This window comes from Theropithecus gelada, chromosome X, assembly GCF_003255815.1.
Source record: "Theropithecus gelada isolate Dixy chromosome X, Tgel_1.0, whole genome shotgun sequence".
Taxonomy (NCBI): Eukaryota; Metazoa; Chordata; class Mammalia; order Primates; family Cercopithecidae; genus Theropithecus; species Theropithecus gelada.
The window spans coordinates 91122319-91150053 of NC_037689.1; the positions used below are offsets into that span (position 1 = coordinate 91122319).

The 27735-nt window shown below is 41.8% G+C and overlaps 1 protein-coding gene and 1 long non-coding RNA gene across 2 annotated transcripts in view; both read left to right on the forward strand.

Annotated features, from left to right (window-relative positions):
* The window catches only part of LOC112615906, a 161339-nt gene extending 147103 nt beyond the window's left edge, over positions 1–14236 (forward strand). The window contains exons 2-3 of the long non-coding RNA XR_003117505.1: positions 8346–8473; positions 13798–14236. This is a non-coding gene — a long non-coding RNA (uncharacterized LOC112615906). The remainder of the gene's footprint in view (positions 1–8345; positions 8474–13797) is intronic.
* LOC112615905 (syncytin-A-like) lies at positions 11816–14236 on the forward strand. The gene is given in 4 exon segments (XM_025372808.1): positions 11816–12776; positions 12779–12831; positions 12833–12906; positions 12908–14236. Coding segments are annotated over 4 exon segments (882 nt in total). The 5' UTR covers positions 11816–12685; the 3' UTR covers positions 13572–14236.
* Positions 14237–27735: the final 13499 nt, after the last annotated feature.

Here is a 27735-nt window from a genome sequence, read left to right on the forward strand (position 1 = left end):
ATAAGCATAACATCTGCAAATAGCAATAATATTACTTCCTCTTGTCCAACTTAGATGGCTTTTATTTCTTTCTCTTTCCTGAATGCTCTGGCTAGGACTTTTAGTTCTATATTTAGTATGAGTGGTGAAAGTTGCATTCTTGACTTATTTAAGTTCTTAGAGGAAAAGCTTTCAACTTTTCTCTATTGACTATGATGTTGGTTTTGCATTTCTTGTATATGGTCTTTGTCATTTTGAGTTATGTTCTTTTTATAGTTTATTGAGCGTTTTATCATGAAGGGATGCTAAATTTTATGAAAATTTTTCTTTGAGTATATTGAGATGATCATATGATTTTTATTCTCAATTATTTTTATATAATGTATCACATATATTGATGTGTGTATATTGAACCATCCTTTCATCTATGTTATAAAACCCACTTGATCATTGTGTAGTATCTCTGAGCTGTGCTGTTGGATTTGGTTCACTAGTATTTTGTTGAGGATTTTTGCTTCAGTGTTCATCAGTGTCATTGGTCTGTACTTTTTCTGGTTTCTATTTTCTATGTCCTTGTTTGGTTTTTATATCAGGATGATACTGGCTTCATAGATTGAAGTAAGGGAACTTCTCTCCTCCTCACATTTTTGGAACAATTTCAGGAGTATTGGTATTAATTGTTCTTTGTAGGTTTGATAGAATTCAGTTGTGAATCTGTATGGGTATGGATTTTTTTGCTTTGGTTTTTTTTTTTTTTTTTTTTTTTTTTTAATTACTGTTACAATCTCCTTCTTCATTGTTGGTCTGTTCTGGATTTCTATTTATTTCTTTTACAGTTTTTGTGAGGTTAGTTGTGTCCCAAAATGTATCTATTGTCTTTGGGTTGTTAAGTTTGTGAGCATTTGTTGTTCAAAATAGTATCTGATGATCATTTTTATGTGTGTGGTATGAATTGTAGTAGTTAATCTAGCTAGTGGTTTATCAGTTATGTTCATCACTTCTTTTTGTTTTGTTTTCAAGAACCAGTTTTTTGTTTTATTGATTCCTTTGTATTGGTTTGGTTTTGATGTAGTTTATTTAGTTCTGCCCTGATTTATTTATTTGTTTGTTTGTTTGTTTGTTTTCTTCTGCTAATTTTGGGTTTGTTCTTGGTTTGGTGGTTTCTTGAGGTGTGACATTAGGTTGTTATTTTTTGATTGCTCTACTTTGTTGATGTAGGCATTTACTGCTATAAACTTTCTTCATAGCACTGGCTTTGCTATATCCCAGAAGTTCTGGTATATATTTCCATTTTTATTCATTTCAAAGATTTTCTTAAATTTCTGTCTTAACTTTATTGACCTAAATATTCAGGAGTGTGTTGTTTAATTCCCGTGCATTTGTATATTTTCAGTGTTTCCTCTTAGTATTTCTGTTTTTTCCATTGTAGTCTGAGGAGATACTTGATATGATTACAGTTTTTAAAAATGTGTTAAGACTTGTTTTGTGGCCTAACATACGACCTGTCTTGGAGAAAGTTCCATGTGCAGTGAGAAGAATGAATGTATATTCTGCAGTTGTTGGGTAGAATGTTGTATAAATGCTTGTTAGGTCCATTTGGTCTAAAATTCAACATAAATCCAAAGTTTCCTTGTTGATAGTTTTTGTCTCATTGATCGGTCTAGTGCGGTAAGTGGGACACTGAAGTCCCCCATTATTAATGAATTGCTGTATATCTTTTCTTTAGGTCTACTAATATTTATTTATGAATGTGGGAGCTTTGCTATTGGGTGCATATAAATTTAGAATTGTTATATCCTCTTACTGAATTGATTACTTGGTCATATCTTTTGTAATATGATTGTCTTTTTTTACTGTTTCTGATTTAAAGACTGTTTTATCTGATATAAATATAGTGACTCCTGCTTTCTGTTTCTATTTGCACATAACATTTTTTCATACCTTACTTTCAGTCTAAATGTATCTTTACAGGTAAACTGAGTTTCTTGTAAGCTTGATATGGTTGGATCATGATTTTCTAAATCCATTTTGTTAATCTGTGTCTTTTAAGTGGAGCATTGAATCCATTTATATTTAGGGTTAATAATGATATGTTACATTTAGTTACTGTCATATTGTTAAAAAATAAAAATGTATAAAAGTATTATCCAGCTGTTTTATAAATTCTTTATTTTTCTCTATTAGTCTTTGGTGATATTCTATTGAATCACCATTTGATTTATTTCTCTTCATCTTTTGTGTCATGGTTTTATAATACCTGTGAGGTATGTTTTTCTGGGTGTTTTCGTGATGGTGAATATTGACTTTTAATTTCCATGTTTAGGATTCCTTTGGACATTTCTCGTAAGTTAGTGCAGTAGTGATGAATTTCTTCAGCGTTTGCTTCTCTGGAAATTATTTCTCCTTCTTTGAAGCTTAATCTAACTGGATATAAAATTGTTGATTGCAGCTTTCTCTTAAACATTTGATAATACTATCCCATTCTGTTCTGACTTTTAAGTTGTCTGCTAGTATGTCTTCACTTAGTCTGATAGGGTTTCCTTGTGGGTCAGTAGACACTTTTCTCTTGACAATTTTACAATTCTTTTTTCACATTTTTTTAGACAGTCTGATGAGAGTATGCTATAGTGAATGCCTTTTTATAATGTATTTTCCAAGAGATTGTTGGTCCCCCCGTATGTGTATGTCTACATTTCTTTGCATAATCTGGAAGCTTTCATCAATTATTTCTTTAAATAGGTTTTCTATCATTTAAAAAAATTTTATTCCTTTTTGGGAATACAATTTGAAAGTTTGGTAGCTCTTAGTCCTATGAGTCTTGAAGGCCTTTCTCATTGTGTTTTATTCTTTTTAAAAGTTTTTGTCTTCATGGACTATTTCAACACACAAGTCTTCAAGTTCTGAGATTCTTTATTTTGCTTGTTCTGGTATATTGTTGAAAAATTTGGCATGATTTCTTAAAGATATTTATATTCTTGGCCGGGCGCGGTGGCTCAAACCTGTAATCCCAGCACTTTGGGAGGCCGAGACGGGCGGATCACAAGGTCAGGAGATCGAGACCATCCTGGCTAACATGGTGAAACCCTGTCTCTACTAAAAATACAAAAAAACTAGCCGGGCGAGGTGGCGGGCGCCTGTAGTCCCAGCTACTCGGGAGGCTGAGGCAGGAGAATGGCGTAAATCCGGGAGGCGGAGCTTGCAGTGAGCTGAGATCCGGCCACTGCACTCCAGCCTGGGCGACAGAGCGAGACTCCGTCTCAAAAAAAAAAAAAAAAAAAAAAAAAGAAGATATTTATATTCTTGATAAGTTGATTGTTTATATTCTGAATTGATTTTGTATTTCTTTGTATTGGTTTCAGATTTTTTCTTGCATTTCATTGAGCTTTTTAAAAATCAATATTCTGACTTATTTGGCATTTTGAGGATTTTTTGTTAGAATCTATTGCTAGAGAATTATTGTGATCCTTTGAAAGTGTCATAATACCTTGATTTTTCATGATCCTTGTATCTTTACATTGATCTCTGCATATCTGGGGTATCAGTCTTTTATTATTTTCGAATTTACTTTCATGGAGAAGGCTATTCTTGATGTGACTCTGGTGTATGTTGTGTAAGGCTGTTTGGCTGTGTGCAGTGGCAAAGATCGTATGATTTCCTTGCTTATAAATACCCTTAATATGATCTTTCTCAAATGCCAGTAATCTTTCTCAAATGCCAGGTATACTAAATGGGTGAATGCGCTCATGATTTCCTGAACTGAACAGCTGGGGTGGCATGGCTTATGCAGGTAGCAGTGGTCATAAAAACATTTTGTCATTCCTGAGTGTTGTGTTCTTATGTCGGCTGTTATTGTAATGGGCTGTGCAGGTTCACCTGCATGCCAGTAGTTGGTGCCTGCAGGTTAGAGCCAGCTAAAGTGGTAGCAGAAGTGTTTATGCCCAACCTCTTTATCTGAGAAAATTGCTCAAGTGGCCCAAGTGGTGCATTATACCATGGAATGTTCAGGGGCATGAGTCTCATGTTCTGCCTTGGTTTGGAATTGAAACTAAGTGGAACCAGGCATGGGAAGCCTACACTTATTTTCCTCAATGGTAGATTAAAGCACCAGCCCTGTTGGGGGTGGCATGATGATACTCAGGCCTCTGGAAAAATGCATGGGTGAGGGGCAACTGCTTCTTCATCAAGGTCTCAGCCCAGAGAGGGAGGGGTGGTCCCAGTGCCACATTCTTAGCCAGTAGAAGTGAAATGTGCTCCCCCCTCACACCCCAGACCTGACATCATTCACTCTCCTGTACCAATTGTGGTAGGCAGTTTGGATATTTGGCTAGTCACTGCAATTTGCTTCTACTTTCCAACAAAGTCCCTAGTATTAGAAGTCACTGACTTGGTCAATACCATGCCTCCCAGGCAATTCTCCTCCTGCTCTGGTCCTAGAAGAGAAACTCAGTTCTGGTACCAGTAGCTGGAGTCCACACTACACTCCTATCTCTGTTCTGACTGTGGGAGCTCCTCCCGTTTCAGCCCTAGTTGTCCATGCCCCAGTGAAAATCTCTGTAATGCCAAAGACTGCCACTGCTGCAAGCTCCCTTGACCCCACAGAGCTTACTAAGAGCTAAAATCTAGACAGTCATTTTTCTTTAGGTACCCAAGTCTGGGGAAGTACATGGAACACTTTCCAGAGCAGTTCCTTGTTTTAGTCTCCCAGCCATTACCCAAGATAGAGCTAGGGATTCAGGGAGTTAAGGTGCTCTCCTGTGGCCTGGATTTCACCATTCCCCAGTGGAAAAGTGGACTGCAGAGAAGCATTCACTCATGCTCTCCCATACTGGGGATTTGTACCCAGTATTTAGCTGGTCCCAGCCAAGAGAACTTCATGCCCTCCTTCTGTTTCCCAGATTCAGAATTTTTTTTTTTCATTTTTCTGCTTAACTGCTGTGTTCCTTGTTGTATAATTTCCAGAGAAGAACCGCTATTTTTGCTCGTCTAAATGGATTAGGCATGTTGGAAAAACCTCTAGTCATTAATCTTGAGGAAAATAAAGTATGTGTATATTTCTTAGACTCATCTTCTATATTGTATTTAAAATAGACTTTTTGAAATACTGCTTTTAGTGCTTGTCCAACTTTTAATTATTTTTCATTTTTATTTCTTTGTATTGGCAACATTGGGATAAATATTTTCCTTGTTTCTTTTTCATTTAAATGAATTGCAAGCTAGTATCAAAATTTTACCACACATATTTGTTGTTCCAATCCGAGAGGTTTTATTTCACCCTATCATTGATTTATAGATAACACAGACAACTGCTGGGTTGTTAGAAATAAATATTCACTTTGTTGTATCATTTGCTCATTTCATTTCAGAAATTGATCCGTTATTATTTTACTCAAACATTTTATTATAAAATATTTAAACGTTCAGAAATATTGAAAGAATTAGGTTTTGAACATCCAAATATTCACAACCAACCTTCTAAGATTAACATTTTACTATAATTGATTATTTATCATATTTATGTATTTATATCACTATTAATTTATTAATACACCTTTTTATCTTTGCAAAATAATATTTAACAATAATGAAATATTTCAAACAGGCACAATAGTAAAGGGATTAACATAAATTCCTAAATGCATACCATCCAACTATTAAATTCTAACATTTTTATACTTGCTTTAGCTTCTCTTTAAACAAATAATTCATTACAAATGAAATTAAAACATTTTTTGTGCTATAATGTGATCCCATTTCCCTCTCCTTCTTATGTTTATCTTTCCATGTATATTATTAAGATCCTAGTACATATTTTAGTATATAAAAATAACATTTATGTTGTTTTGAAGTTTACAGTATTTACCAAAACAGTTTCATTTTGTATATTATCCTGGGGTGTTCCGCCCAATATTTTGTCTGTGAAATTGATGCATGTTGATCGTGTTAGCCCATCACACCATTTTGCAGACCGCCACCATTTTACAACTCCGATCAGAGTGGAAAATTCCACCGGGGCCTGAGCTGTGAGAAACATCCTGTTGGAAAGGTCCCAGGCCTAAACCCTGACGGCAGTAAATTCATCCTGTCAGGTTCCACGTCTAACCCTGACTGCAGTAAATTCCTTCCTTTATCAACAGCCGAATACACCGCCCCCGCCCCATTTTCTCAACCATCCCCAACCTCTCCTGCCCAGGCCTAGAACTGCCCCAACCTGTAAGAAGGACTGGGGCTCTGATGCTAGCTGCAGGCCTTTCTCCCAATAAACCTGTGTTGCCCTTGAGCCGCCTCTGCTCCATTCCTTTCTCCCTTTCGTTCTAACATTTGGTGCCAAAACCTGGGATGGGGTCTGGATCCCACAACAGAGAGGTACTTCCTTGCAACCTGGGAAGGAAGAGGCAGCGGCAGCTGGCGTCGGGCTAATTCCCAAATCCTGATTGGCCTCTGGTTCCAAGCCCTGTCCATTTTTATCTTTCTATGGAGGAATCCTTTCTCTTGGCCCCATCCTCCCACCACTTTCTCCTTCCCCCTCTTTCCTCTCTGTGGCTCTGGCAAGGACCACTCCCATTGCATCTAACACTGGCCTCCAATTGTGGGTGAGTTTCCTTTTCCACCCTCTGGATTCCTCTCATATTTCTACCTGTTAGCTAGAAAACCCCAGTGCCAGGTAAGAGGATTCCCCGGTCACCACTGGGTGACTCTGGCCTGCCTTGTCAGGGGATACCCTCAGAATGCTCACAGTCTGACCACTCTGGTTTCTGGGGGACCGTGGAGAGCTGCGAGGGGCACCCTGGCTCTTCTCGATCCCTTCTCATGGTTGTAATTGGGATACTCACTCCCCTACTTCACATTTTTCACCCTCCCAGCCACTCACATGGGACAGGGCTCCTCGAAATCCCCTCAAGACACCCCTGTCAGATGTCTCATCTGGAACCTCTGAACACTGGGATTGGCAGACTCCATTAAAACTAAATGCCTTATTTTCCTTTGTAATGTGGCCTGACCCCAGTATAAGTTGGACAATGATGGCTGCTGGCCCAAATGGGACTTTTGACTTTCAAATTCAACATGATTTAGAAAATTTCCTCCAGCACAATGGCAAGTGGTCCGAGATGCCCTATATCCAGGCTTTTGCCAGTTCCGTCTGTCAGTCCTGTTCATCTTACCAGCTGCTGCTCTTAAACAAGAAATCTGCCAAAATGCCTCCCCTTCCAGACAAGTCCTCCTCCTCCTCCTCCGATTTTTATCCAGCTGACGAATCCCTACCTGCCCCCCAGCCCCACTCCCACCACCATCTCCTCCTTCCCCTTTGGCTCTACCACCCCCTTATTCCTATCTCTCATCTCTATCCTTTCCCCACCATAACTGATCTCATTCCCAGCCCCCTTCTGCTGCTGAAAACCAGGCACAGGCCCAGAGGCCCTCTAACATCTTCCCCTTGTGGGAAGTTATGGAGACTGAAGGCATAGTCTGAGTTCATGTTCCCTTCTCCGTAGCTGATGTCTCTCAGATTGAAAAGAAACTTTGCTCCTTTTCCACAGATCCCACATCCTTCCGCAAGGAATTTCTGTATATCACTCAATCTTACAACCTTACCTAGCATGACATTTATGTCATCCTCTCCTCCTCCCTCACCCTGGAGAACAGGGAACATATCTGGATCAGGCCCACGCAGACACCCTCCACTGACAAGATGCTGCCTATAACCCAATCGCAACCCTAGCTATTCCCAGAGCTGACCCCAATTGGGATTATCAGGTGGCTTCTGCAGACAGACAGAAACTAGGCCATATGATAACATGCCTCCTAACTGGCAAGAATAAAACCGCCCTTAAGGCTATCAAGTATGAAAAGATAAAGAAATCACTCAAGGCCCCTGACAAAAACCCTGCTCTTTTTTCTTCCACCTTTCAGAGGCCATGATTAAATATACCACCTTAAGCCCTGACACTGTCGAGGACAGAATCTACCTCCACTTACGCTTCATTTCCCAGTCAGCCCCCGACATCCAAAAGAAACTCCAAAGACTGGAGGATGGCCCTCAAACCTCCCAAAGAGACTTAATCACAGTAGTCTTCAAGGTCTTTAACAATAGAGAGGAAGAAATAAAACCCCAAAGTTTAAAAGAGACCAGGCTAAATACCAGATACTGGCAGCTGCCATACAACAGGATTCCCCAATGCATACAAAAATCCTCAACCTCATGACAGTCCCCATCAGGAGCCTGTTTTAAGTGTAGCCAACAGGGTCCCTGGGCAAGAGTCTGCCCCAATCTCATACTGCCCTCAAAACCTTGCCCCATCTGTGATATCAAAGGACAGTGGAAGTCAGATTGCGCTCAACAAGACTCTTCACCCTGCTTGCTCAAACAGGTCCTGCAACCCAGGTTCCAGTCTGGCAAGCATTCTAGACCTGGCTGCTGAAGACTGACGGGGTCCAGGGTCTGCTGCCCCCACCGCCTTCACCACCTCAGAACCCAGGGTAACGCTGTCGGTCTCTGGTAAGCCCATACTCTTCCTTTTAGATCTGGGAACTAGTTACTCAGTTTTATCAGAATATTCTCGACCCCTCCTCAGTTCTTCTATCTCTATTGTGAGACTCAATGGAATCCCCTCTAGGCACAGATTGGTCCTCTATTATGCAACCTATTCAATACCCCCTTCATCCACTCCTTTCTAGTTATCCCTTAGTGTCCTACCCTTATCTTGGGGTGGAACATACTGAGTAAATTCCAGGCCTCCATACAACTAGCCTCCTCCAATTCTACCCCTTTTACTTTACTCTGCTGCCCAGATGCTTCCCTCTCCTCCCCCTCATCTTCACTATCCATCTGTTACCTTCTGTCAATCCTGAAGTGTGGAACGTTTCTAAACCCACAATAGCCACACATCACATCCCAGTCAAAATAACCTACCAAGACTCCTCCATTTTCCTTCATCAGCCTCAGTATCCCCTTTGCCCAGCCAGCCTCAGGGGCCTCAATCCTGTTATCTGTAAGCTTTTACAAGCTCAGATTCTCAAACCTGTTAGCTCTCCCCACAACACCCTTGTTTTGGCTGTCAAAAAAACAGACAGATTTTGCCACTTGGTCCAGGATCTCCATGTCATTTACCAAGTGGATGTACCAACCTATCCAGTGGTCCACAACCCCTATACTCTACTCTCCCATATGCCCCCATCTACCACACACTTCTCTGTATTGGATCTAAGGGACTTTTTTTTTTTTTTTTTTTTTTTTAAACTATTCCCTTGGATCTGGCTTCCCAAAGTCTTCTTGCTTTCACCTGGTCAGACCCAGATACTCACACTTCTACCTAACAGTTCGTACTCCCACAGGGTTTCTGGGATAGCCCCCTCCTATTTGAGCAGGCTCTCACCGAGGATCTGACCGAGCTTCCCCTTGCTCCTAGCAACCTCCTTCAATACATCGATGACCTCTTTCTATGTAGTCCCTCCTTTGATCTATCCATCAACACATCACCCAACTTCTAAATTTCCTCCATGGCCAGGGATATCAGATTTTATCTACAAAGGTTTGTGTAGCCCAAACCCAAGTCACTTACCTTGGACTCACCCTAACCCCTAATTCTTGAGCCATGCTATCCCAATGGAAGGAACTAATACAGGATATGCCCCTTCGCCACACCAAGAAGGACCCTTCCTTTTTGGGCCTTGTGGGGTACTTCCAACTATGGATCATTAACTTTGGCCTGTTGACCAAACCACTCTGCATGGCATCATGTGGGTCCATCCTAGAACATTTGGACTCAGCTTGCCCATTAACTCCCACTTGTAAAAACTGAAAGATGTCCTTTTAATGTCCCAGCACTAGGACTACCCAACCCCACTAAACTCTTTACCCTGTATGTTCATTGTAATCAAGGCCTTGCCCGTGGACTTCTCTGCCAAACCTATGGCAATACTCCACAAGCCATTGCATACTTCTGAAAACAACTGGACTCTGTCATCCAAGGCTGGCCTCCATGCTTGAAAGTTCTGGGTGCAGTTACATTGCTGTCCTCAGAGGCACAAAAACTCACTCTCTACTAGCACATTACTATTGCATCTTCCCATAACTTATGGGACCTCATGAGCCATCGATCTCTTCTTTTCCTCCCGCCATCCAGCTTACAACAACCCTCTAACACCTTCCAGAGATGTAAAATTCTAAACCCAACCACCCTCCTCCCTATAAGTACTTCCAATTCTGAATCTCCCACTCTTGCCTGGACCTCTTAGCCTCCCTCTTCTCCCCTTTCCAGCACATTTCAGAAGCCCCTTTGTGGAAGGAACCCACATGGTTCATGGACAGAAGCTCTTTTAAGGAACCATATCTGGCAGCCGGCTATGCCATCATTGCCGAAAACAAACTGCTAGAATCCAATGCTTTCTCACCCCATATCACCTCACAACAAACGGAACTACTTGCCCTAACCAGGACCCTCACTCTAGCAAAGGGAAAGAGGGTCAACATTTACACTAATTCCAAATATGCATACCACATCCTACAGTCTCACGCTGTAATCTGGCCAGAAAAGGGATTTTCTAACTACCAAAAGAACTGCCATAATAAATGGCAAACTCATACACAAGCTGATGGAGGCAGCTAAACTGCCACTAGAGGCTGCCATTATCCATTGCAAGGGACACCAAAAGGCTACAGATGCCATAACTAAGGGAAACTTTTTAGCAGATTCAGCAGCCTGGCAGGCAGCCCTTAGAACACCATTGTTATTGCCCATTTTCCCTAGCATAAACCCAAGACGAAAAAGGTGCCTTGCTGGCTCCAGGGCTATTCATAAGGAAAGCTGATTTTACTTAGACTACAAACTCATCCTACCCAAGACCCAAAAACTTTCTGTTCTCACCCACATCCATAACCAATTCCATGTGGTTTATCGCCCCTTGCCCAATTTCTAAAAACCTGTATACATTCCCTTACAATGGCCGTCAGCTTAGACCGCCTCACTAAACGTTGCTCTGCCTGCAGTCAGACTACTCCTCAGGGACCCTTAGACCACCTCCTTTTCCCTCCCTTCAGGCCCAAAGGCCAGTTGCCAGGACAGGATTAGCAAATTGACTTCACTCATATGCTACCCCATAAAGAAAGTCTGATATCTCCTCACGATGGTAGATACCTCTTCAGGTGGATAGAAGCCTTTCTTACTCCCTCTGAAAAGGCCTATACCTTCATCACACACATCATCCCTTGATTCAGCCTCCCCTCATCTATACAATTGGATGATTGACCAGCATTTATCTCCCAAGTCACTCAACAGGTTTCTAAGGCTTTAAACATCATATAGGTTTTTCATAGTCTCCATCACCCCTAATCATTGGGTAAATTTGAACAGGCGAATGCCCTCTTAAAACAACAGTTAACAAAACTTTCCCTAGAGATCAAAATGAAAACTGAATATCACTTCTTCTCTTGGCCCTCATGTGCCTCAGGACCCTCCCCCAAAAACCTCTAAATCTAAGTCCTTTTGAACTTACATATGGACATTCTTTCATCCTACAGAACTTTGCTCCATCCCCTCCCTTATAGGACACCTGGCCAGCACTGCACCTCACTCAACACTTTGTCCGACAGTATGCTGACACTCACCTCCCCAAACCTGAGGATTCTTCCCAACTCACTTTCTTACCCTTACAGCCAGGAGACTGCGTCTGGGTAGCAGACCTCTCCTCCCGTCTCCAACAAAATGGAAGGGTCTCTGTCAGGTTATATTCACCATCCCTGCTGCTGCAAAGTTAACATCCTTTCCCTATTGTATACACCATTCCAAATTTAAAAAGGCACCCGACCCACTCCGAAGTCTCCTCACCCCAGAAATATTCTTCCTTTCCCACAGGACCAACCTCGCCGTGCCTAACAAGAATTCCAGAAGTCACCCATCTGAAAGGCACTGGCCCATGACACTCTCCACTTCCAATCTTAAATCTTTTACTTCATACCTTGTCTCAGATCTCTCCTGGTACCCCTTCCCCACGCCCTTAGATAATCCATCTCAATTCCTCATGCTAATCGAGGAGCTATGGCTGCAAGGCACTTTCCAGGATTTCACACCTACACAAATCTCCTTTTTCTCCTTTTGCCTTCTCTGCTTATGGGATATTCTGAGTCCCCACCCCCAATCACTGACAGCTGGACCCCCTTCGTCAGCCTCACACACCACCTGTTAAGTCAGTCATAATCTCCCCTCTCCTCTAACTGTTGGATTTGTCTTTCTACGCACACCCAGTGATTCACGGCTCTTCCAGCCGACCTACTTACATGGACACAGACCAACATAAGCTTACACATTTTTTACTCGGCCATACCATTCTTGGCTGATTCATCCCTGAAGCCAGTTCATAACCTGGAAACTCAACTGAACACCTTTCCTCCAAACTCAGCTCTCTCAGCATGGTTTCAGGTAGGGCTGTTGCCCTCCTTCACCTAATAGTTTCTGGACTTACATCCATACAAACCAACACAACGTCATCTAAACCACCAATATGGGGGTACCATTTCTACTCAAACTTCCTTCATATCCCCACCCACCTTATTGTCTCAGCCGAACCTACCCTAATCCAGCCCACGCCACAATGGTGGGACAGGTTCCTCAGTCCCTATGTGGTCTTATTCTTACCATTGCACTCCCTGTAGACTATCAATTCTACATCCTAATTACAAAATCAGGTCCACCCCTGCCTGGCAGAAGGTGTTATGCTTTTCTGGCTCACTTACCATCCACACATCCCTGCACCTCACCACCGGATCCTCTCTTCTTTCCTACCATCCAATTCCCGGCTTCCCCCCGTCAACTCTGCTCTCTATGTCTCCAGTTTAAAGGTGCCCCCGGAAAAAAAATTTAACAATTCCGTCACCTGCAACTGGTACCTTACAGCCACCACACCAGGGCAGCAATGGCTAACAGTTACAAAGACAATTTCTCTCTCCAAAACCAAACAGCCTTCATCAACTCCCCAGCCAAGGTTCCCTATCAGGCCCTTACAGGTGCCACTCTGACTGGCAGTTACTCAATTTGGCAGAACGAAACCTTTTCATGGCTACCTACCTTCACCTACAACTTCTGCCTCTCCACCCCGTCTCTTCTTTTTGTATGATACAAACTGATATCTTTGCCTACCAGGAAAAAGGAACTTGCACCCTGGTCTTTCAAGCTCCAACCATCAACATCCTACCCCCAAAAGAAAGTATTCTAATTTCTTTAGAAGCCTCTATCTCCTTTTCACCCATAAGAAATAAATGGGCTCTACACCTCATCGCCCTGCTAACAGGATTAGGCATCACTGCTGCACTCGGCACTGGAATAGCAGGCATAACCACCTCAATCACCTCATACCAAATGCTATTCACAACCCTTTCTAACACCCTAGAAGATATGCACACTTCCATTATCAGTCTCCAACAACAATTAGACTTCCTCGTGGGAGTCATCTTTCAAAACTGGAGAGCCCTGGACCTACTAACCGCTGAGAAAGGGGGTACCTGCATATACCTCCAGGAAGAACACTGTTTCTGTGATAATGAATCTGGCATTGTTCATATCGCAGTTCACAGGTTTCGTGACAGGGCTGCAGAGCTTTGACGTCGTCGCTTACTCCTGGTGGCAAGGATCATCCCTTCTAAGATGGATACCCTGGGTTGCCCCCTTCCTAGAACCCCTGATCTTCCTCTTCCTGTTACTAATGATTGGGTCATGCATATTTAACCTTGTATCCTGCTTCATTTCCCAAAGGCTGAATTGTTTTATTCAGGCAAGCATGCAAAAACACATTGATAATATCCTTCACCTTTGCTACGTCTAATACCAGAGCCTACAAGGAAGCCATTCGGAAGCTCCAGAACCCAGGCCCTAATCACGGCGCCCCTATCCAGCAGGAAGCAGCCAGATGATCAACGACGCCCTTTTTCCTTTTTATACTAAAGTAAGAAATAAGAATGTTAGCCCAAGCTGCACTATTGTGCAGACCCCCACCATTTTACAAACTGGTCAGAGTGGAAAATTCCACCAGGGCCTGAGCTGTGAGAAACATCCTGTCAGAGAGGTCCCAGGCCTAACCCCTGGCTGCACTAAATTCCTTCATTATCAGCAGCCAAACATGCCGCCCCCACCCCATTTTCACAAAAATCCCAGACCTCTCCTGCCCGGACCTATAACTGGTCCAGCCTGTAAGTGGGAAGGGGGCTCTGGCACTAGCTGGTACCCCCTCTCCACAGGTCTTTCTCTCAATAAATCTGTGTTGCCATTGAGCTGCTTCTGTTCTGTTCTTTTCTCCCTTTCATTCTAACAGATCAAACTACTTTATTCAATTCTGACTGAGGTATAAATATTCCATTTTATGAAAATAATTATTTAATCCATTTTACTTTAGTTTTTGTCATTTTTTGCTGCCACAAACAGTATTCAATAAGCATTTTAGAATATATTTCTTTTTGCACCTGTGCAGAAGTTTTACTTCAATATAAATATCTTAAAGTAAAATTATTTTATTGAAGGACATACATTTGTGTTTTATCCCGTGAAACTTGAACAGGAAAAAAAGATCTTCAAAATATGGACTCCCAGGAATGTGAGTTTAGTACACTAGTATAGTAGATCATACTGATTGTTACCAATAAACATAAAGGCAAGTGGAAAAATTTAAGATTTTCTACCTAGTACAAGGATGAAATACCAAAGTCTGCGTAAAAAATACACATAGTAGTCATAAATGATGAGAGATTATTATGACTGTTTTTCCAAAAGAGCCCCAAGGCCAAGCCTCTGGCTGTATAAAAGAAGCCTTTGAGATTCCCACCTTGTGGTGAAGTACCTAATCATGAAAGACTCTGTGGATGACTGATTGTCAGACCGTAAGCCTAAAAATCTATGAAAATAATGTTTCCCAAAAAGTTCACTAGTGTAGAGGACTACGTGCTCACAAACGAGACGTTCAGATAAGTCCCGCTCTTGCAAACGAAGCAAGGTGTTCCCAGTAAGTCCTGCTCTTGCAAACGAAGCAGGGCGTTCCTTCCCTGTAAACAGGAAGGACAAAGGAGCCAGCTGCAAACAGCAGACCCTGGGGGCTTGTTTATGTGTAAACATCTTGAAAATCCAGAAAGTCAGGGAAAGGTCAGAAAAACAACAATGTGTCTTGTGACTTGGCAACATTCCACAAACGACTGTATAAAATAAAGCAGAGTGCACCATTCGAGGTGGCCGGCATGTTTGTCTTGTCTTGTGTTGTCTTGTGTGTTCATTCCTTTGTTTAGGAAACATGCGGACCCCAACATCTGGTGCAGCAAGCAGGGTCCGTGGATCCACGAGAGCAAGGAACTGGAGGGGGGACACCCCAGGCAGGTAAATAAAGAAAGGGGGACCCACGGGAAAATTATGGGGAATTCCACCTCTCTGGCCTCTGGATATTTGTGGTTACTCCAGGGACTGTTGATGTCTATAGGAGTAGAAGTTAGTTAAGGAACATAAGACTTTGAAGCCATTGTTTGCCCATGTTGAACAACATTGTTATTGGTTTCAACATCAAACGAAAGTGCAGTTGAAAGGAATGGTTACAAGTGGTTAAAGTCCTGCATCGAGCTCATCAGCGAGGGCAAACGATGCCTCTGACTTTGTGGACTTTCTGTAGTTCCATTACTCAGGCATTAGAGTTACTTGAAACTGACTCAGAGCATGGCGATACTGCCACAGGAGGTGAGGCATCTGAAGCTTTAGAGAGGACTGATCCTAGAGAGGAACATATTTATGCCCCGGTTGTTGAGGACAAGGAATTGGAAAAAGAGCTAATGCCTCCTTCATCTGAAGGAAATTCTGATTTGCAGCGCATTTTAGAGATGTTACAACTGTTGTTAAAATTGCAAGGTACCTCTGCTCCTGTTTCTCCTATCTCTCCGCCATGAGCCTTCCCTGTTACCTTCCCTTCTGCTCCTTTGGAAAAGGATTTCCCTTTGCCTCCACCTCCAACCTCTTTGCCTATGTCAGGTCAGGTTTTCTCTGTGCCTCTTCCTCCTGTAGGAGAACAGAAGGAATCTAAGGAAAAGGATGATTTTGAGGAATTAGATTTATTCCCAATAACACGGGCTGCTTTCGGCCCCAATGCTCAGTTCCCAAACGGTGGCCAGAATGTGACTTTTACAGACCTACAATTTAAATTTTTGAAAGAAATGAAAGCTGCAATTTCTAATTATGGACCTCAGTCGCTGTTTGTTCTTGGCCTTCTTGATTCCTTCTCTTTAGAACATATGATGATTCCTTTTGACTGGGGAACGTTGGGACAGGCTGTCCTTGATCGTTCGCAATGGCTTCAATTAAAAAGTTGGTGCTGGGAGGAAGCAAGAGTACAAGCTAGAAAAAATGCTACCCGAAATCCCCCAGGACCTACTGAAGAGCAGCTTACGGGTTCGGGACAATACGCCACTCTTAATGCTCAGGCAGGCCTAGATGATATTGCTCTCACTCAGATTAAAGCCTTGTTTATAAAAGCGTAGACTACGGTTGAAATAGCAGGTAAAACTTCCTTATCTTTTGTAAAGATCCTACTAGGAGCCACTGAGCCGTATCTAGATTTTGTAGCCCGTCTTCAAGATGCTGTATTAAAGACTGTAGGTTCAGGCCCTGCTGCTTAAATTCTTTTGGATACTCTGGCTTTTGAGAGTGCTAATCCCGAGTGCCAAAAATTGCTGCATCCTCTAAAAGCTAGTGGAGCTGATTTAGATGAATACATTTGGGCTTGTGCAGGTGTTGGAGGAGCTATTTACGATGCTCAATTGTTTGCTGGGGCACTTTCTAAGGCTTTAAAAGGCGATTCTAAACAAGGTATATGCTATCTATGTGGGAAACCCGGTCATTTTAAAAAGGAATGCCAAAAAAATTAGGCTCTTCTGCTCTAAAAGAAAAAAGGTTACCATCTGATATGTGTAAACGATGGGGCAAGGGTCAACATTGGACCAATGAATGCCATTCAAAAACTGATAAAAGTGGGAACGTATTGTCACGCCTCTCAGGAAATGGGAGCTGGGGCCCGCAGGCTTGGGGCCCCAACAACTACAATGCAGGCCTACCCCAGTACCCAGTGAGCAGTGGCTTACAACATCAAGGAATGACCTCGAGTCCTCCTTAAAGACATCTTACCCTACCCCAGTTTCTCAGCTTTATGCTGCCACTAAGCAGAGTGCCACTGCTGACCTAGCTATTGTCCAACCTTATACTTTATCTCCTAATGGAGGAATATATAAGTTGGCTACCGGAGTGTGTGATCCTTTGCCAAAGGGACATGTAGGACTTTTACTAGGTCGAAGCAGCAGCGCTAAGCGGGGGTTAATGGTGGTCCCAGGAATTATTGATCCTGATTTTACTGATAAAATCCTTATTATGGTACAAGTCTCACAATTTATGCGCCTAGAGGCAGGGGAATGTATTGCACAATTACTTTTATTGCCTTTTTTTCCTTTCTTACCTAGAGATGTGTCTCGTCAAGGAGGTTTCGGTAGTACTGGGAAAACTGTTTTCTGGGAAACTTTAGTTTCTGATCAAAAACCTTTATGTTCATTGCAAATTAAGGGGATACTTTTTGAGGGATTAGTCGACACAGGAGCGGATGTATCTATTATATGTTTGGCTCAATGGTCTGATCATTGGAAAAAGAAACAAGTATCGGTTACTCTATCCGGCCTAGGTACTGCTTCTATAGTCTACCAAAGTGTCAAGCCCCTGAGCTGTGTAGGACCTTGAAGGACAACAAGGAAAAGTGTTCTTTTATATTGTTCCCATTAATATTAACCTTTGGGGCCATAATCTTTTACAATAATTTGGTGCCTTTTTAAGCATTCCTCATATTTCTTCAGCTGCCAAAAATATGATGTTCAAAATGGGCTACAATCCTTTAAACTCTTAGCCACTGTCCACAAGCCTCAAGCTTTACAATTAAAGTGGAAAACTACAACTCCTGTTTGGGTGGAACAGTGGCCATTATCTAAAGAAAAACTTAAGGCTTTAAAGAATTTAGTTAAGGAACAATTGGCCGAGGGGCATATTGAACCAAGTACTTCTGCATGGAATTCCCCTGTGTTTGTCTCGGGGAAAAAAAAAAAAAAAAAAAAGGCACTTATTAACTGATCTTAGAGCTGTAAATACTTGTATTCAACCTATGGGGACTTTATCCCCTGTAGCAGAAGAAGAATTGTCATTTGTAGAAAATAGAATTAGTGAAGCTCACCTTGATTATATTGCACCCAATCTTCCACTTTCGTTGTGTCTTTTTCATACTCCCCATTCGCCAACGGCCGTTTTACACCAAAATAATAATATTCTGGAGTGGCTATTTTTGGCTAATAAAGCCATTAAGAAAATTCACCCATATATTGATAAACTGGCTACATTAATTATTAAAGGATGACATCGAGCTCGTCAGTTGCTTGGTGCTGACCCTATAAAAATTATTACCCGATTATCTAATCAATACATTAAATCTCTGTTGGAAATTCATGAGGGTTGGCAAGTGGTTTGCACTGAGTATACTGGTTCTTTTTCTCAGCATTATCCTAGTAATAAATTATTTGCTTTTCTGCAACAATATTCTTTACTGCCATATAATCCTATCTGTTACACTCCAGTTAAAGGTCCCACCTTTTTTACTGATGCTTCAAGCAATGGAAAGGCTGGATACTGGACTTCAGACAATTCAAAAATTTCTCACTATCCATTTAAATCAGTACAACAAGGAGAACTTTTTGCCATTCTTATTGTTCTACAAGACTGGCCTCAAACCCCTTGTAAATATAGTTAGTGATTCCCAATATGCTGTATATGTAACTAAATATATTTCTCAGACTTCTTTACCATTATTTCCTCAAACTCCTTTACAAAAATTATTTTCTTTATTATTTGTAACTCTTACTTCCCACACTGCCCCCCTTTTTAATCACTCATATTCATTCTCATTCAGCTTTGCCAGGACCTTTATCTTTTGGCAACAGTGAGATTGATTCTTTACTTATTGGCAGTGTCCAACGGGCTCAGGATGAGCACCAACTACATCATGCTAATAGTTTTGGATTACATCGGCTATTTTCTATAACACGCCAACAAGCCCGAGCTATTGTCAGAGCCTGCCCACCTTGTGCTCCTATTATTGCACCTTTTTTAAGTCCAAGTATTAATCCTCAAGGCATTCAACAAAATCACATTTGGCAAATGGATGTAACTATGTTCCTTCCTTTGGTCGTTTAAAATATGTTCATCATACTATTGATATGTGGTCACATTTCCAGTGGGCTACGCCATTACCCTCTGAAAAGGCTGACTCTGTTATTACTCATTTACTTACTTGCTTTGCAGTTATGGGAGTCCCTGCTGAATTAAAAACTGATAATGCCCCTGCTTATTGCTCTCGCAAATTGGCTGCCTTCCTCTCTTTATACCATATTCATCATTCCACTGGTATTCCATTTAACAGTCAAGGTCAAGCAATTATTGAAAGAGCCAATGCTACCTTAAAATTACAACTTTTAAAACTAAAAGGAGGAGATGGACACAATTCCCCAAAACATCAAATTCTGAAAGCCCTTTTTACTTTAAATTTTCTCAACCATTGGCGCCAATTACAGCAGTCTGCAGCGGTGAAACATTTTCAACAGCCTTTAGAAAAGACACAAAACAGTAATCTGTGGGTGTATTATCCTTCATTACAAGGGAAATATTTAAAAGGAAAAGTTTTACAATGGGGCCGAGGCTATGCTCTTGTCCGTACAGGTGCCCGAGACGAGTGGTTTCCATCTCGACGGTTGAAACAGTGCCATGGCGAAGAGGAGCCAATCCGAAGAGTTCCTGAAGGAATTCCAGGAGCTAAATCTGAGCGCTCAGAGAACATTCACCTTCGGAACTCGACGTGTGGAGCCCCTGACATGGGACAACTGAAAAAGTTAAGAAGCTGAAGGGGTTGTTCAACAAGCTGGGCAGCCCAAAACCCCACTGACTTTATTCCTGGCTATGCTGGCCGTAGTAAATTGTCAGGTAACGGCTGGAGAATTTACATACTGGGCTTATATTCCTTTTCCAACCTTATATCAAAGTGTGGCCTGGGGAGACAGAGAAGTCCCAGTATTTACTAATGATACTGCTTGGATGCCATTGCCTTTTATAAACCAGGATCCTGAATTAAACATTGGCACAGTAAATAGTTCATATCAATTTGGGGGTGAAGGGTTACCTATATGTCTTGGGGGTAGTCCACATTGTCTGCATCTTTCTCATGAGGCTTGGGCTGTTCGCTATAACCATAGTCATATCTCTGCCTTTACAATGATTATTGTGGCTCAAAGTTTTAAGTATAATCATACTGCAGTACTTAATGAAACTCTTCCAAGTACATTATCTTTATGCCCCATGCCTGATGTGTCCGGAGGTGTTTCCCAACTAGAGTGGACTAGATGTAGAGGTAGTGGGCCACGATTGTTGTTAGAAGTAAAAGGGAAGAGTCGTAAATACCTTGTTGCAGATTGGAGTGTACATGGAGATTTTCAGACTAAATTCAGCCATGTCAACCTGCGTTGGCATAAAGGTAATCACAGCATCGCTGCAGATGGCAATGAAACTATTATTTGGCATGATGGTGGTTTATCACCCCCTATGCTGCATTTGGCTAATACCTCACAAATACAAAGTCATATTTGGAAGTTGCTAGCTGCTAGTAAACCAATGTTCACTTTCACAGGAAACAGGTCCTTAAATCTTACTACTAATATTGCTAACCCTTTCCATATATCTTTGCATCAAAATAGTTCTAGATATGTTATTGCATGTGTAAGAAAACCTTATTTGTTGTTAACAGGAATTTTTAAATGGGATAATTATACAGGGGTAGTTAACTGTACAGACAATTGTATATTCTTAAGTTGTATAAATACTACTTGGTGGAATAATAATTGGAATGAGTCTCATTCCGATTTATATATACTAAGAGCCAGAAAAGAAACCTGGCTACCTGTAAACTTAACACGTACTTGGAGTGAATCTGCTGGGGTTACTCAAATTTACAAGGTTATGCAAGATCTTGTCCACCACAGTCGGAGGATGGTTGGAATCCTCATGACCGTGGTGATAGGACTTGTAGCGATTGCTTCCAACGCCGCTGTTGCTGGACTAGCTCTACCCCAGAGTGTACAAAATGCAGAATTCGTACAAAAATGGCATGAACAATCTCATTTGTTGTGGCAACAACAACGAGACATAGATGCTCATCTGACTGAATGAGTAGATAACTTGGAACAAGTGGTTTCTTGGATAGGAGATCAGCTAACAGTGTTGAATACTTGAGCTTTGTTGAAATGTGATTGGAATACTACCCAATTTTGTATTACTCCTGTTCCTTTTAACAGCACTGTACATAATTGGACTGAGATAAAGAGACTTTTAATTGGTCATAATAATCTTTCCCTAGAAATACACGAATTAACACAGAACATTTCTGAAACATTTCGCAATCAGTTACTGTTCCTGACTGGTGCAGATTTGATGACTGGTATTGCACGAAGTTTGACGTCTTTGAACCCTATGAGCCCTGTAAAAACTTTGCTGACCTCTGTTTCTAGTAATGTATTGATTATTGTTCTTGCCTTTGTCATTTTCACAGTCTGCTGTAGACGGTGCCAAAGGGCGAACACCGAATCCCAGCGAGCCCAACATGTAATGATGGTTTTAAAAGAAATTCAAACTTGTAAATAAGGAAAGGGGAAATGTAGAGGACTACATGCTCGCAAACGAGACGTTCTGATAAGTCCTGCTCTTGCAAACGAAGCAGGGCGTTCCTTCCCTGTAAACAGGAAGGACAAAGGAGCCAGCTGCAAACAGCAGACCCTGGGGGCTTGTTTATGTGTAAACATCTTGAAAATCCAGAAAGGGAAAGGTCAGAAAAACAACAATGTGTCTTGTGACTTGGCAACATTCCACAAACAACTGTATAAAATAAAGCAGAGTGCCATTCGAGGTGGCCGGCATGTTTGTCTTGTCTTGTGTTGTCTTGTGTGTTCATTCCTTTGTTTAGGAAACACGCGGACCCCAACACACTAGGCTAGAAAAAAAAGACAGTTATAAAATTTTGACTAGGCCAGGCACGGTCGCTCACACCTGTAATCCCAGCACTTTGGGAGGCCAAGGCGGGCAGATCACAAGGTCAGGAGATTGAGACCATCCTGGCAAACACGGTGAAACCCTGTTTCTACTAAAAATACAAAAAAAAAAATTAGCCAGGCGTGGTGGCGGGCACCTGTAGTCCCAGCTACTCGAGAGGCTAAGGCAGGAGAATGGTGTGACCCGGGGAGGGGGAGGTTGCAGTGAGCCGAGATCGCGTCACTGCACTCCAGCCTGGGTGACAAAGCCAGACTCCGTCTCTCAAAATAAAAATAAAAATAAAATTTTGACTGATACTGGCCCCAGTGATGACGTTTTTTTCTTTTTTTTTTTATCTTCTTTTGCACTTACGGTTAGCAAGAAGACACACATTTTAGCACCTACTTGTTATTTTCTATGTTTCTCTTTTGTCTTTAACTTACTTGATAATAGAGTTCCTTTGCATTCTCACACAGCAATTATTATAACACTTACATATTGTATGCACTCAATAAATATTTGTGTCTAATTGTTTAAAACCTATCAATGAGCTCCCATCACTGTCAGAATAAATTCTGAATTCTAAAATTCTAGCCAAGGCCTTTCATTACCTGATTAAGAGGTACTTATCTAGTCTTACTTCTCAAAACAATCCTTAACTACTTCAATTCCTGGAAATCCCCATGGTCTTACCACATTTGGTCTTAGGGATCTTGAAACATGGTGCTCTTTCTGCCTGAACGATTTTCCTTCATTTCCCATTTACTCACAGGTTAGATGTCATTTCTTTTTTTTTTTTTTTTTTTTGAGACGGAGTCTCACTGTGTCTCCCAGGCTGGAGTGCAGTGGCGCGATCTCGGCTCACTGCAAGCTCCGCCCCCCCGGGTTCACGCCATTCTCCCGCCTCAGCCTCCCGAGTAGCTGGGACTACAGGCGTCCGCTACCGCGCCCGGCTAGGTTTTTGTATTTTTAGTAGAGACGGGGTTTCACCGTGTTCGCCAGGATGGTCTCGATCTCCTGACCTTGTGATCCACCCGCCTCGGCCTCCCAAAGTGCTGGGATTACAGGCTTGAGCCACCGCGCCCGGCTAGATGTCATTTCTTAAGGTAAGCCTTTTCTTATCCATTGGAATATGATAAATGTCCCTTTCATGTGTTTGCATAGCACTGTATACTCACATTTGTATTGTAATTGCCTATTGACTTATGTCAATCATTGAATACATGAAAGCCTCTTAAAGGCAAAGACTAAATATTCCCATTGCAGATGGCATATCAGAGTTTATGTTCAAAAAATTATATCTTTTTTGTAATTAAAAATTTATGAAAATAATTACATCATCATATGGTGGAGTCTGCGATCAAGCCTTCCTGTTCCCACAAAGAGCAACAATTTGTTGTGAATAAAACTAAATGAAAGAGCTTAGGGGTCCACTTAGGAGCCTCTGAAATACAGTGAAGAAAACACACATACACACACACACACACACACAGAAAAAGAATCACACAAAAAGTATAAAAAGAATCATTTCACCTGCATTAACCCATTCCTAAAGCTGGCACTTCTCAGCATGGAGTGGGACCTCTCTGGCATGCCTGCCCACCTTGCACGGAAAATAAGAGGAGGATATACAACCAGCTTCCTCAGGCTTTTGGAATGTTGCCCAAATGACCAGCATTAGTTTCACTCTACACAGATCAGCGGGAGAACTGGTATGGCTGAGACACCTGGAGATGGCAGAGAAAAAGGGACAGGTTCAATCAGTATCAGCCATGTGAATAGTCTCAGAGCAAACCCTAGTGGTCTGCTCAGCACAGGATTCTAGCAGACATCTCCACTGAGGACCTCAACAACCCTCCTGGTGGACGTGTAGCCCCTGCAGAACTACTCCATTGCCCAGAACTACTGCATGTTCTTGATTACTAACATCATTGACTCGCTCTACAGAGGAGCCTAGTGGCTTTCACCACTGAGGAAAACTGCCAACAAGAAAGCAGAAAACCCTCTGTAGTTTTTGCCACCAAAGGCCCTGCAGTATTTTTTCTTCACAATCTCCATGTACCTTAGACACTCCCTATTCCTGGAGTCACCCAGAGTCACAGCTGCTGCTGCTGCAGACACCTGGGCCCAGGGACTCATCAAGCAACACTGACAGTCACCAGATACCTGACCAGATGATGTTCTCTCGTTCTCTCTCTCTCTTTCTTTCTCTTCCCTCTTCTCCCCTCTGTAGAACCACCTGAGCTGCTCTCACAATAGTTAACCCAACTAGGTGACTCACTACAGTATCCATTGGCATTTTCCAGGAGACTAAACCATGACTTCCTTTGTGGAGTCACCCCAGCTGCTGCCTCTGCAGGTGCTTTGTCCCAGAGACCCAGTGCAGCTACTGTGCTTGTGCCCACAAATAGTCCCAGGGCCCCTGCTGAAGGCTGTAGCCCCACCATCTTGCACACCCAAGACTGGCCACTGAAGCTGGGCTGTTGCACACTGCCAGCCCAGCCCCACAGTTGGGCTTGAACAAGCACCTTGCCATGCCTCTTGTCTCCTGCCTCCAAAATACTGCCTACACACACAGCTGGCTCCTGCAGCTGCACATTTGCGCACACTTACAGCTTATTCCTGAAGCTGCCCATGCATACACAGATGACTTCATCTTACTGCTGAACCTCAGATGGCCGTACAATCATTCATGTGTAAACTGACAGCAAGCACTGCCACCTGTGCACTCTTTTTTTTTTTTTTTTTTTTTGAGACGGAGTCTCGCGCTGTGTCACCCAGGCTGGAGTGCAGTGGCGCGATCTCGGCTCACTGCAAGCTCCGCCTCCCGGGTTCCCGCCATTCTCCGGCCTCAGCCTCCCGAGTAGCTGGGACTACAGGCGCCCGCCACCGCGCCCGGCTAGTTTTTTGTATTTTTAGTAGAGACGGGGTTTCACCATGTTAGCCAGGATAGTCTCGATCTCCTGACCTCGTGATCCACCCGCCTCGGCCTCCCAAAGTGCTGGGATTACAGGCTTGAGCCACCGCGCCCGGCCTACCTGTGCACTCTTACTCAGCCTCAACTCATACCTCTGAACCCAACCCTCACCACTAGGTGGCCTGTGCTGGAGCACTCATGATTACAACTAACTTCTGCCCTGAAACACATCATTGGCTACAGCCTTCATGATGGCCAGCCCTAGAGCCTGGTTATTGGGCAGAGAGCCACAGATGAGTTTACTGACACCCCTCACAGACACTGAAGATCTCCCACAGGTCTTGCCAACAAGGATCATTCAAGTGACAATACTAAGGTCTGATATAAGTATAGCTAATCCTGTTATAAGATGTTTTACATCACCTTTGTGGTAGCTACAAAGCAAAAACGTATATTAGACATACAAAAGAAAAAGATAAAGGAATTAAAGCATAATATTACAGAAAACCATCAAATCACAAAGGAAGACATTAGGAGAGGAAATAGGAAACAAAGGATCTACAAAACAGCCAGAAAAGAATAGAATGGCAGCAGTAAGTTCTTACTATCAATAATTACCTTGAATATAAATAAATTTTCCCATGGCCTGAATGGATTAAACAATAAAACACTCAATTATATGTTGCTTACAAGAGGTTTAAGGGCACACACAGACTGCAAGTTAAGTGATGAAAAAATCCATGGACTTTGAAACCAAAGAGAGTAGTGATAGCTACTTATATCAGACAAAATATGCTTTAAGTAAAAAACTGTAAAAATGTAAAAAGGTCAATATAAATAAAAAGTCAATCAAGGTGATGTAACAACTTTTAATATAGATGCAACTGATTTCACAGCACATAAATATGAAAAGCAAATATTAGTAGATCTGAAGGGAGAGAGAAATTGCAACGCAATAATCTTAGGATAGTTGAATATCACACTTGTAACAATAGGTAGATTACTGAAACACAAAACGAAAAAGGAGCCACTGTACTTGAACTGTTTTAGACCAAATGGACTTAGCAGTCATGTACAGAATGTTGACAAAATTTTACATCTTTTCGTAATAAGACTTCTCAACAAATTAGGTACAGAATGAATGTAACTCAACACAATAAAAGCCATATATGACAACCCACAGCTAACATCATACCCAATAATGAAAAGTTGAGTTTTTCTTAAAATCAGGAACAGGACAAGGAAGTCTAATCAGCACTTCTACAGTACTTCTATTTACAATAGTACTTGAAGTACTAGCCAGAGCAGTTAGGCAAAATAAATGAATAAAAGGCATCAAAATTGGTAAGGACAAAGGTAAATTTTCCTTGTTTGCTGATGACATGATTATATAGAGAGAAAATCCTAAAGGCTCCATCAAAAATCTATTGGAAATAATAAACAGATTGAGTAAATTTACAGGATACAAAATCAGCATGCAAAATCTGTAGCTTTTTTTTTATTTTTTGAGACTGGAGTCTCACTCTGTTGCCAGGCTGGAATGCAGTGGCAGGATCTCAGCTCACTGCACCCTCCACCTCCCAGGTTCAAGGGATTCTACTGCCTTAGCCTCCCGAGTAGCTGGGACTATAGGCACACACCACCACACCCAGCTAATTTTTGTATTTTTAGTAGAGATGGGGTTTCACCATGTTAGCCAAGATGGTCTCGATCTCTTGACCTCATGAACTGCCTGCGTCTGCCTCCCAAAGTGCTCAGATTACAGGTGTGAGCCACCACACCTGGCCTGTAGCATTTTCGTACAGTGATGATTAAGAATCTGAGAAGGAAGTTAAGAATACAATTCTAAGCCAGGTGCGGTGGCTCACACCTGTAATTCCAGCACTTTGGCAGGCCAAGGTGGGCCGGTCATCTGAGGTCAGGAGCTCAAGACCAGCCTAGTCATCATGGAGAAACCCCGTCTCTACCAAAAATACAAAATTAGCGGGCATGGTGGTGCATGCCTGTAATCCCAGCTACTCCAGAGGCAGAGGTTGTGGTGAGCCAAGATCACACCATTGAACTCCAGCCTGGGCAACAAGAGCGAAACTCCATCTCAAGGGGGGAAAAAAAAGAATACAATACCATTTACATTAACATAAAAATAAAATAATTAGGAATAAATTTTACAAAAGCTGTGAAATATTTGTATACTCAAAACTATAAAACACTGATGAATAAAATTGGAGAAGGAAATCTATATAAAATGAGAATGACATGAGACATTTTCAAACAAACAAAACCAAGAAAGAGCCACTAGAGGCGCCCTACAAGAAATGCTAAACAGAGTTCTTCAGGTTCTAATTAAAAGATGCTAGACAGTAACTAAAATATATATGAGGATATAGCTTTTGTAAAGGCAAATACGTGGGCAAATGTGCATGTACAAACACATATATAACATATACATTATATTCATAAACTCTCTCTATATATAGGATATATAACTAATATCCATTTATCTATGTAGTATTGTAATTTTGGGTTGGACCCCACTTTTTTGGTATAAATTTAAAAGAAACATGCAGAAAATTATTAATGCATTGATAGGTACACTATAAATAAGGATGTAATTTGTTGACATCTAAAACATAAACCAGGAAGAGTAAGGAGCTGTAAAAGAGAAGAGTTTTTGTATATAATTAGTTTATATTAATTTAAGAGGATTGTTATAACATTAAGATATTATAT